Below are 13,082 nucleotides of genomic sequence, written 5' to 3' on the forward strand. Positions count from 1 at the left end.
CAGAAAGTCGTGTATGCCTAAGGTTGAAAATAAATTATGTTTATAGTGAATGCCCCTATAAATGGTTTTATTTTTACGATTTAGTTTTAATCCAAATGATGCGTGTGCTAAGTGAGTGAACATCAAAGATCACACAACAGAAGTGTGCGCTCTCTCTCTCTCTCTCTCTCTCTCTCTCTCTCTCTCTCTCTCTCTCTCTCTCTCTCTCTCTCTCTCTCTCTCTCTCTCTCTCTCTCTCTCTCTCTCTCTCTCTCTCTCTCTCTCTCTCTCTCTCTCTCTCTCTCTCTCTCTCTCTCTCTCTCTCTCTCTCTCTCTCTCTCTCTCTCTCTCTCTCTCTCTCTCTCTCTCTCCCTACTGTTAAGTAACTTGTGCATTGTTTTACTTGTTTTTGACATATCCGCTCGAACTACAAACTTTCCAGTGATGTCTGTGAGAAAGGTTTATTCACTCGACAAGCTCGCGCATCTGTGCCGCCGCGCGCTCAATCCACTCAGCGTGCTTTGTTTATCAGCTCTCGCACATCAGCTATACGGGCGTTAATACTGAATGTTTAACGTTATATTCATTGCATACATATACTTCGTAGTAGACATCCTTAACTCCTTTCTGCTGTCTGTTGTTCTGTTGTCGGTGTTTCTTTGTCTGAACATGGTGCTTATCACATGCTGTGTGGTATCGGCGTTTGGTATCGGGGCATTTTAACGAGTACGAGTACAGGAGACCAGTATCGGGCCCGATACCGATACCAGTATCGGTGCATCCCTAGTTTCTTTCCACGGATAGCATCTTGTACAGGTACCTTTGTTTGTAAGGAATCATCTCTGGTGCAATTTACACAAACTGTGACTGCGATATGAGATTAAAGCATCATTACAGAGATTTTCCATAGGGACGTGATAACAAGGCTGTGTGGTCTTTTTTCCACATTGGGCAGCTGATAGGTTCATCGAGAATTTTCAGTTGAATCTTTAACTTCTGTCATAACAATATTTATAATCTTTCTTTCATTCTCTGGATGACTGGCAGATCCTTCTATGCCGTGCCGTGTGCATCTAGAAATGATGGAGCATGATGAATGCTGGCTTTACAATCAATACACCTCATCCTGTAAGAATGCAGGGAAGATGTTCAGTTTCTTTCGGCACTGACTAAACTTGCTTATCTCCAATCAGATATTTTTGAATGTCTGGTTTTGTGGTTGCATGTACACAAAGAGTACAATACTATCACTGTTTTCGTCATAACAGTGTTGTTATGGAAGACCTAGATGGAAAAAAGTTCCTTTTTAAACACATTCTAACTTTGCTTATAGATAATTTTATAATATTCAAGTTGAAATAATGTCACACAACGTTATGAAAAAGCGACCATGTTTGTGATAACTAAAACTGATTTGAATTTGTAACCATGGCCTTAATTGAATGTGTGCAAAGTTTATATCTATAAAGGGACATTCTATAGAGTGTTGTTGGAAATAAATCACATCAAGGGATTTTTTGAAAGCTTGACTGCTGTCAAAAAAAAAACAAGATGGATTGGCAGACTGTGTTTTTCTGTGTACAGTCTTGGCTGTTTTATATCAAGTATAACCCGTGGATGGATTCGCTGCAGCGATGTGGGTAGTCTACAGTCTGGTACTGTGCAGTACTCCAGAATGATGGAAGAGAGGAAGACAAATGTTTTGCGGTGCAATAAACCAGGGTTGGCAGGCCTTCCTTACCTCAAACCTTCCCAAACTTCCTGTTTATGAAGGAAATATTGGCAGGCACAGCAGAACAATCTATCATAGCAGCATAGCATTTTAACACATACGCAAGACAAGAAAAGGATACAGATTTTTCCTTGGAAAACAAATGGAGAATCTTTACACAATCGATCTATCTGTCTGTCTGTCTTTCTATATGTCTGTCTGTCTGTATATGTACGTCGTTCATACAGTTTATAGTGACCACCAGGGGCGATTCTAGGATTTTCATTTTAGGGGGGCTCAGCCCCCAGTGAGGGTATAATAATAATAATAGCCTAATAAAAAATAAATAAATATATATATATAAAAAATAAAAAATGTTTGATTAATAGTCGTATACTAAACTTATTGCAGTATTCCACTGTATTGCATGGATAGGTATTACATTTGAGTACTGAATAAGCCAAATTCAAGTCTTCATGATCTCACACACACAACTTGTTTACTGTAGGCTACAAACACAACATTTTATTGTTTGCATTTCTAGTATTCTTTATCTCAATTAGGCCTATGCAAACCTCTTTGCCACATGCATTGGAATATGTATTATATTGAAAGTAAAATTTTCAAATGAAAATAGCAACATGATCGTTTTATAAAGTATGCGTTCATATGTACTTCATTTTTGCTGGAGGAAACAGCTGTGGTGTGACGAGGGGTGAACGCAGTGAAAACTTAGGCTACAGTAGATGGGGAACCAACCGATTATTGCTCTCCCATGATATTTTGTAAACTGGATTTATGACAAAGAACTGCACAGATGCATATATTATAACAGTATAGGCTATCGATAAACACACACCTTGTCCGCTGCGGTCTGCTGATTGAAGAACATGCTGAAAGACGGAGGAGCCGATCGAAGTATGCCGCCGTTTTCATATTAAATTTAAAGGGGACTAAGGCGATCACGATTTCGTTTACAGTTTATGGAGATAATCGCAAAATTTTAGGGGGGCTGAGCTATAGCCCCCCTAAAAATGGCCTAGCGACGCCCATGCCCGGGACATTCAAAATAGCTCTGTGGCCAATGATGTTTCTCCCTCTCCCTCTTACTGCAGCATTGCCTTCCATTTTTGTTGAAGACACATGAACTCACCTTTTGCCTTTTTATACTTGCACCTGATTGTTGAGTTTACAGTTAAGTTAAGTGTCTGCACACCTGACGGCTGTGTTTGACTAGTTGGTATATAGGTGTGGTATTTTGGAAAGCAGTGTCTTGAAATGGCAAAGAAGTGACATCATGTTAGATTCTGTGTCTAATGTAGAGAAGTGGTGTTGTGTTTTGCAAAAAAGTGTTTTATGAAATTAAAAACTGAGCCAAAGGCTGAGAATTAGTGTATGGTTTTGCATATTTGGTATGTGGTTCTGTTGTTTGAGTGTCAGGTTTCAGAAATTGTGTGACAAGTAAAGATTTTGTGTGTAAGCAGTTGAAAAAAAGAGTAATGCAGCTTCAAAGGGCTCTGCACGATCCCAGCTGAGGAATAAGGGTCTTATCAAGCGAAACGATCGGTCATTTTCTTAAAAAAATAAAACATTTATATACTTTTTAACCACAAATGCTCATCTTGCACTAGCTCTGCGATGCACATGCATGTCTTTACGTATTGCGAAATCATGTTGGAAAAGTCACATGCAGTTAGTTCTTCGTCTGTGTACTTTGGTTAAAAAAGGTAGGGAAGGGCTCTCATTTTGTCCTCCAACTTCAAAATCGTCTGATATCATTGTTTTACCTTTTTTGTAAAGGGCGACTGACTTTCTTTGCACATTCACTTTGTAAACACTGGGTCGGTACTTCTGCCTACTCCACACATTCATGATAATGTAATGTGTGAGGTTGAGCTAGTGCAAGACGAGCATTTGTGGTTAAAAATAATATAATTTATTTATTTTTCTTAGAAAATGACCGATCATTTAGCTAGATAAGACACTTATTACTTGGCTAGGATCACACAGAGCCCTTTGAAACTGCATTGAAACTGCAGTTTGGACCTTCAACCTGCTGGCCACCATTGAAGTCCACTATATGGAGAGAAATCCTGGAATGTTTTCCACAAAAACTTTAATTTTTTTTTCGACTGAAGAAAGAAAGACATGAACATCTTGGATGACATGGGGGTGAGTAAATTATTAGGATTTTTTTCAGAATCAGAATCAGAATCAGAATGAGCTTTATTGCCAGGTATGTTTACACATACGAGGAATTTGTTTTCGTGACAGAAGCTTCCACAGTGTAACAGAATGACAGTGACAGAACAAAAAATCACAGATAATAAAAAATACAAATGAATAATAAATAAAAAATAGAACAAGTAAATAAGGAATAAAAATATACAAATCGACAATTGTATGTACAGGTATATAACAATAGACAGTTGTATGTACAGGTATATTATGTGCAAATTGAAATGTAGACTGAGTATGTGTGTTAGATAAATAAGTGTATGAGTGAATAAATAGTGTCTGTTCCACAGTTATTGTCAAGTGTTCATGAGATGGATTGCCTGAGGGAAGAAACTGTTCCTGTGTCTGGCCGTTCTGAAAAAATATGATCACTTTTAATGCCTCAAGGCCTGTTTCATAAAACAAGTTAACCAAATAAGCCAGGCTTATTTCAGTTAGTCTGACTCATTGTCAAATGATTTGGTTCCATAAAGCAAATTTAACATAGGTCTAGATCAAGCTTAGTCACTGTGGCAACTTATGCTGGGAAACTAACCTGGTCTAAAGCAGGCAAACTGTCAGGCTAAGCTCCTCTACTGACCAATATGAACATAATTATATTACCACTGTCTCACATACTATTATTTGACTTTTTTTTTTGTTGTTTTTTTTAGTTTCTAGCCATGCAGCCTTTCTCTCTGGTTTTATTACAGCTGTATCTTTTATAGTTTGCAGAACAGATAGCAGAACATTAGAACATTACAATCTAAAATGGCTCTTTAAAGCATTAAAATAACTAAATGAAAAGTTAAAATCACTGAATTCAAAATTAAAATAAATAATAAAGAAAATGACTACATATTAACTGCTATAAGAAACACACATTAACTAATTTGAGCTTAGTAATTAGTACTGCACTAGCTTACATTTGATTTACCTATTACAATAGTCCACTTACAGTTACTGCTATTATAAAAATACACTTTATATGTAGGTTTAAAATTCTACAAAATACACATTTAATGTCCAAAAACGATTTTTTTTTAGCAAAATGTATATTTTACTCAGAATTATTGCGCTCCTATTCGATTGCGCGCCGTCTGATTAGCGTGCATGCGTGCAGATGCGCTCGTTGCTCTCGCGTGCCTCGCCCACTCCTGACAGCAAAATGGATATGTTTGCATGACTTTCTAACATTTACAGATGAAAAATATAGCTGTGACATGTCAGTTATGCACTGAGGAAAACACAACATCTCAAATGCATTAAACAGCACAGATATATTCGCCATTTGTCATGGATCGATTTGATCCATGATCGATTAAGGTCTGCTTTAGAATAAGCGTGCAAAAATTAGTGAGATTGTGTGAATTTAATTTGTCGTTAATGGAACCGCTTTAGCCCCGATTTGTTAGGTTATTTCAAGTCAGGTTCTGAACTTTAATCCCAGTTTTTCCTCGGGTCTCCGTGGTGTTGTGATGCGTCATATTCACGCAGCAGCAGCGGTGATGAGAGAGCGCGCTTGAGAAACAGTTTAGAGAGGAGAAAACAATATACATATAAAATATTGGTCACCGATTATTGGTCACTTTCTAAATAATAAAGGTAAAGCGCATCCACTAGTAATTATACATAAATAAATCGTTTTTTACCGATGCAAATATGTTAGAAACAATGCATCGCGATATAAATGACAACTTATAGCCGATGCACACTTTTTAAACCGATGCATCGCATCATTAACTTTTTATGCCGATGCAGCGAGCGAATCGGGGAATCTTCCCATCCCTAGTAGCTACAGGTGGGCCTGGATGGGCCTGGGCCCACCCACCTGTCAGTCAGGCCCATCCAGTCAGTTGCTTTGCAAGGTAGCCTAATGAGTGAATTCTGTTGCAATTATCACAATACTTAACCACATAGAGATTTTCAAGGGCTAGTGTGAATAAATCAAGATTTAAATGCAAAGAGACCAGATAGTCTATACATGACCTGATGTTTTATTTGTATCCAAAATGAGAAGATGTGAACATTACAGAACACTCTCATGCAGTGTATATTTCATTCATACTCGAAGCCGAAGGGTACTCTCATGCAGAAAGCAGAAAACGGACTCATAGAAGTAACTTATGACATGCAGGAAAATATGGACAAAGGCATCCAACGATTGCAGTAGCTGAGCTGAATAAAAAGCAGAAACATTGTCTACTGTCAAAAGTAAGCCAATCTACTTTAACCTAGTATGTAGCTGCCTAGTCACTGTTGTTTATTTCATGTGGTTTATGTGGCTACTGAGCCAGACTATGACCAAGCATGTTTTTTACATACTGTCCACTACTGTCCTGCTGATTTGAAGATGGTGTTGTGTTGTGTCTGTCAGATGTGTGTGTGTGGTGTGGCTGCAGTGCTATACTGTTCTTATCGTTATGTTCTTAACACTGCTTATGATGACACACAGGCTTATGCTCTGATTAAACAGTGGAGTTTTCAAGCAGGTGTAGTTGTGTTGGCCTGTTTTGATAACAGATGCATTTAGGCTAGGCCCACCCGATTTTCTCTGGGCCCACCCCAGATATATGCTAGTGCCATAAACCACCCAAACCAGGGTGCGCGCACACACACACACACACACACACAATTTACTTATATTTTATACATGATTTAGATTTAATTCCACAACACACAAGATTTGCTTTATCAGTGCTTTATTGATTTGACGAGTGTTTCAGAAAACGTATTGAGAAGAGATTAAGGTTTAGAACATATTTAAGAAAAGTTTAATTTCAGAATAACTTTTTTTGTAAAAATAAGATAAAAAATGTAAATATATGTAGTACAGTCAAAGTGGAGAAGAATGACTGCATATGATCTCACAGGCTTTTAGCACAAACAAAGCCTGTTTGGCTCGAACAGGGTTGATCGTTCCAGCAACGGTTAGCTGTAGGGGGGGGGGAGTTATTCTGATTAAAATAAAATGCTATGTTCAGCTGAAGGTACTTTGTGACATCCAAATGAGCCATTTCACATTACTGCATGATACTAAATTTTAAAATAAATATTGAAAATACCTAAATACTATTTAAAAAACAGACTGCATTCTTACACATCTGGTTGATGTTGATCTCCCCACAGTTCTCAACACCGTCATTGTTAGGTTCTGCAGAGCACCAGTTGGTGTAATCATACGTAGAGCCATCACTCCACACCCACTGTCCTTCCTAAAAAGTGGAGAGAGTAATTATAAAGAGTGCACTACCGTACTCAAGACTCCAGTAGCTACAGGTTCAGATTTGGAGAGGTCAAACCAAACTATCTTCATTAAAAACTTATCCAAAAGTTTCAAGCAGAAATTTCATTCTAGACAAATAAGTCTCTTTAGGGCACAAAACTTAACTTACTTGTTCACCATCATGAGTACCAACCCAACAACGTGTAGTAGAAGTAGGCAGCAGACTCAGCAGAAAATCGTTCTCTGCTTTACACAGATGCGAGATTTGAATCCAGACTTTGGCAGTTTCTCTAAAGAGACATTGTTATTGTCAATATAAAATCTAATTTTTTAGCATAAAGCATTCAAAACAAAATAATTTTCAAACAAATTCTGGCCTGATTGGTTATTTGTTCAGTATTAGTTTTCTGTATTATTTATTTTCAGAAAAGGACATTTTACTTAAAAAATGTTTAAAAATAGTAAAAATTACCTTGTAACTAACACATTACCTCTGCAGTGATCCAGTTAGCCGACTGAGAGAAGAACTTGTAGCATCGGCCTCCAAAATGTGTCCATCCAAAGGGGCATTTTTCAACGATATCAACTGCATCCAGTACATAAATGTTAGGGCTCTTGTAATATTCTATTATTGTTATTATTGTCATTATTTTATATAGCTTATTTCATGTTTGTCATTGCATGCTGCAGATACATGGCCAATGTAGATCTCTCATCAAATCATGTATATATTGGTCAATAAAATAGTTCCTGCTATTCTTCTCCTGTCACACAATTTTAAAGGCTTGGCAGAACACTCTTTTAGAATGGGATAACATGGGTTTTTACCTTCTGCATTCACCATGGAGAACACAATGAAAAGAAGCAGCAGACTTCTCAGCATCGCCATGATAAACCTGAAAATAAGCAGTTAAGTTGTCTGCACTTACATACTGCACTGTGGATTCTCAAAGTATTTTAAATACAAAGTTATTCAGTAGGGCTCTGTGCCAAAGGCGCACCTTGGTTTTCCGATCGTTGCCTTCAAAATTTCAGTGAAGTGAAGCCCCAGAAAGAGCCCTGTATTTATTACTTAATGTCAAGTGTGTACTAGGATGATACAGGATGTGACTGTTTGGAAATAACATGTAGATAACATCTATATTAAGAAAGTACCTGTTCTGTCAGTAACATCAAATATTTAGGAGGAAATGTGATAGCTCAAGATAAAATGATCATCAGACACCGATCTTTGCCCTAATAATCTAGAGCTGTAATGATCTGTGTGCGTTTTTACACATATGATAAACACCAAATATATTGGATCTTTCAGTAAGATGAGGCAAGTCTGTATTTAGAGAACCGTGAACAATATCTATTACATCATATGTATATATATTGAGGAGATGCCCTTGCCGATTACTGAGAGGAATTTTTAATGCTGAAAACTAATCTCCTTTTTGTATGTCAAAGATTTTCTATACATTGCAGTTAACATGACGATAATGTCAAAACATTTTTTAAATCTCTTTCTTCCCTGTGTGTGTGTGTGTGTGTGTGTGTGTGTATGTATATATATAGGTCTATATATATACAGTATATATATATATATATATATATATATATATATATATATATACATGCATAAATGAAAATATTATGTTTGTTTTAAGAAACAAGTTTAAGTTTGTTTCTGCTGTTTTTCAACTGCCAGCCTTTTTTGATGCTACATTTATGTGTTAAAGAAATAGTTCATGTCAAAAAAAGAAAGAAAGTCATACAGCTTTAGAACAACATCAGGGTGAGTAAATAATGCCTGAATTTTCATTTTCGGGAGAATTACCCCTTTAAGTTTGTTAACATCTGTTTAAAAAATGGATGGTATGTCTGGATTTGAACCCAGGTCCCAGAAATGTTGCCAAAGAATATATTATTTTTTTACATTAGGTTGGTATTCTATTTTCTGTAAGCTTAAGGCAAATTATATACACTATCTGATGAAAAACGTTAATGTTATTAAAGGTGGTAGTGGAGGATGGGAATAACATTGGTAAGACAGCAAAAGCACAACCAATCTTAATGTGAACTCACACTCTTGAAAAGCTGTACTGTGTGGAAATTATTATATTGTATTCCATACAGCTATATTAGCTTACACATGAACTGGATACATAAATAATGAAAAATAATAGGCCTACTGTTAATATCAAAAAGATATAATCTAAATACAGCTCTGTTCGGAGGTGTGGTGTGTACAATAAAAGGAAACAGATCTGATAAAAGGTGTTCACAAGAAAACCAGCAAACCAACAAAACTTTATTTATTCTAGCAGCGATCCATGACAATCATTGATAATGGAGGTAATATTGTTTGTAAAGTCAACATTTAAAGACACTTTAAATGTTTAAATAAATGTGTCGGCATGCAAAGTTTGGATGATTGAAAATTAGGATATTGCGAAAGGCTTAAAGGTCACATAAATGCAGTTTGTGCTCGGGTCCCTAACAATCTCCTTACAATTGCTATGGTGCTTTTTGCACTACAAAAACTCGCCAACAACGTGCCATTGCCATGGGTTAAAAAGGCAAAATGTGCCATTGCCATTCAATTTGACTAGTAGCTGACTACTTAAGTTATTGGTAACTCAATGAAGCCAATAACAGTGTAAATATTATATATACAGGTGCATCTCAATAAATTAGAATGTCGTGGAAAAGTTTATTTATTTCAGTAATTCAACTCAAATTGTGAAACTCGTGTATTAAATCCAAATATATTGCCAGTATCAAAAGCACAGAAGCAAGTGTGCAGGCATTTTATACAGTGCCCTCCATAAGTTACAGTAATGACAAAATTGCTTTGTTTACTGTGCAGTCAAGACATCTGCAAATATGATTAAAATATGAATATGTGACAAAACTACAAAATGTCACATTTTATATTAGCTGTTTTAACAAATAAAAAGGACGGCACTTTTAGAGTTCATCCCACTATTTGATGTGAGCATAAGTATTGGGACAGTTGAATTTAAGGCAGATGTAAAAGATTAAAAGCTATATTATTTAGTTGCAGATCCCTTGTGTGCAATCACAGCAGTGAGTCTGCGACCCATAGACACCAGACTCTTGGACTTATCCTTTGAAATGCTTTTCCCCTTTAATGCAGCCAATTCCAACTGTTGCTTGTTTTGGGGAGTTTGCCTTTAGTCTCCTCTTTAGCTTGTGAAATTCATGTTCAGTCGGATTTAAATCTGGAGATTGATTTGGGCAATGTAAGACTTTCCATTTCTTTGCCCTGATAAACTCCTTGACTGGCAGGGTGTTTTGGGTCATTGTCCTGATGCAATATGAAGCACTTTCTGATGCGTCTGGTGGCATTTTCTTGAATATTGGTAGCCAAGATGGTTTTGTACCCTTCCGAATTCATTCTGCTACTGTCATCATACATTAAGTCATCATCAAAATTGAGAGGGCCTGTTCCAGAGACAGCCATGCATGCCCATGCCATGACACAACTTCCACCATGCTTTACAGATGAGGCTGTATGCTTAGGATCTTATATATATATATATATATATATATATATATATATATTACAGTTGTGCTCATAAGTTTACATACCCCTTGCAGAATGTGCAAAATGTTAATAATTGAAACAAAATAAGAGGGATCATGAAAATTGCATGTTATTTTTTATTTAGTACTGTCCTGCTTATATTCCCACTCGTGGAAGTGCTGGGCAGCACAGATAGGGGATAACCCCAGGCGGGCTAGAATTTCCTTCTTGACCTCCTTATATTGATCGGCGGAGGCGGCGGGAAGAGCGAAGTATGCACGCTGAGCTTCGCCCGTCAGCAGGGGAGCCAGCACCCGTGCCCAGTCGTCCCTATGCCATCCTTCCGTGGTGGCCGTTGCTTCGAACATTTGTAAGAAGGCTTCTACGTCATCATGAGGAGCCAGCTTGGGTAGCAGCTTTGCAGCTTGTACTCGGGGGTCCGGCAGCGGAACGCGTTGAGCGGCGGCGGCACGAAGGACCAAATATAGTGACCAAATACAGGTACTAGAGCTTGACAAAATCCAAATACTGTATATTGCCAGTATCACCCAGGGTCCATTAGAAGCAAGTGTACAGTAATTTCCAATAAACCGTTAATTAATGTCTTTCTTCATTCCTTTTTTATTCATAATAGTTAGAGTAAACATTAAAACTTAAAAGATGTTTTTGTCACTTTTTGGTGTCATTAAACCCCATTCTCTGAACCAAATTCTCAATAGCCTAAACCAATTTGTCAAATACATCACTTTTTTCTGCAAAACCTTAAACAAGTTCAGGCAGTTTAGACACTGTTTGCAGATCTCATGCACTCTTTTTGCAAAACTCTAAACACATTCTCACTCACTAAAACACAATTTGCCCTGTGATGAACTTGTGATGCAAAATCCTGAAAGCAAAAATTAAGCACAACTGCAACACAGCTGTCATCATTTACACACAATAATTCACAATTGTTCACACTTGTTTCAACCTGAGAGGTAGAGGAAGAGTGCGTATATGAGGTCAAGGAAGAGGAGGACGAGAAAGAGCAAGACCAAGAACCATAATTTCAGATGAAATCAGAGCTACTGTGATAGACCATGTTCTTATGCATGGAATGACAGAGGCAGGACAAATAATTCAACTTAATTTGAGCAGATTCTCTGTGGCCACCAGAATCAGGTGGAAAGTTCAAAAGAACAGTAAAAGAAGAGTGGAAGAGGCAAGTTTATTTATATAGCACATCTCATACACAATGGTGATTCAAAGTGCTTTACATAAAAGAAAAGAAAAAAAGGAAGAACTGGCCTGGTGACGTAGATATATATACACACACGCATACCTGTACATACATATACATTTTTGATATATTCACCAACAGTCAGAAAATATTCTAAAAGTAAAGGATAAATATTATCATTCATTGAAAGCTAATTGAAAATATCCACCAAAAATTTGAGGTAAAATCACAGCAGTAAAAAGGGATTTCAAAAGCTCCAAGAAATAAAGAACAAATTGAAATATCTTCTGTAAAAATTCCCCTGTGAATATATTCTGAATAAAAAGTCTCTTTAACCTTTGGCAACAGGGTATGTTAGAGTGGGAAAGAAACATCAACATCACTAAAGCACTGTAGCTATGAAAATCACCAACATGCTTAAAAACGAAGCAAATAAATGTTATTTTACTTACTGTCCTAAAATTTACTGGAAAAAAATACTTTTAAAATTCAGTGAACACAATAAGACTACATTTTATTTGATGGGGTGCTGGCCCAAAAAATGTTGAGAACCACTGGTCTAAATCATGGCACCACAGTGACATCTAGTGTCTCTGTGAAACATCACAATATTATTCTTACTGAAAACCTGAGTAATCTTGTTGTTCAGTGTCCCTAAGTAAACATAAAAAGCCTGCTTTTGACTGGATTCAGCACTGAAACGTATCCTATGTGGGGACATGATGAACAAACAAGTGAAAAACGTATCTACTGCAAATAAACTCGATTTTGTCTTTTTGCTGCTTTTAAATGATTTCCACACAAACAACATTTGAAATGACAACATCTACATTTAGTACGCTGATGAAAGCAAACTTATAGGTCCTGAGTCACTTTAACAAATAGTGTAGCTTGAAACATTTTATGTATAGCTGGACCACTGGAAAAAATGTATACTGAACATTTTTATTGTGGTTTGGAAATGATTAAGATTTCACCACAATTATAACATGTTCTTGCTGCACAGTAAAAAAACGCAGTGTCAGTTTAACACTTAAAGTGTCGATTTTAACACTACTAAAGATCATATATGGTCCCAATCTGTCTAGTGTTAAAAGTACACCGTTCAGTGTTGAATGTTTAGTGTTAATATAGCACCTTACAGTGTAGAAAAATTATACTCCAAGTGTAGTGTTACACTTGCTATTGTTGTTCA

The 13,082-nt window shown here is 36.8% G+C and overlaps 1 protein-coding gene across 1 annotated transcript in view; it reads right to left on the reverse strand.

Moving 5' to 3' along the window:
- LOC107673672 (galactose-specific lectin nattectin-like) overlaps nt 1-8,005 on the reverse strand; it is an 18,710-nt gene extending 10,705 nt beyond the window's left edge. The window contains exon 1 of the mRNA XM_016467376.1: nt 7,962-8,005. Within this exon, the coding sequence (XP_016322862.1) occupies nt 7,962-7,977 (16 nt within the window). The 5' untranslated portion in view covers nt 7,978-8,005. The remainder of the gene's footprint in view (nt 1-7,961) is intronic.
- Between the last annotated feature and the right edge of the window lie 5,077 nt (nt 8,006-13,082).

The sequence above is a fragment of the Sinocyclocheilus anshuiensis genome, unplaced genomic scaffold (genome assembly GCF_001515605.1).
Source record: "Sinocyclocheilus anshuiensis isolate Anshui unplaced genomic scaffold, SAMN03320099.WGS_v1.1 scaffold628, whole genome shotgun sequence".
Lineage (NCBI taxonomy): Eukaryota > Metazoa > Chordata > Actinopteri > Cypriniformes > Cyprinidae > Sinocyclocheilus > Sinocyclocheilus anshuiensis.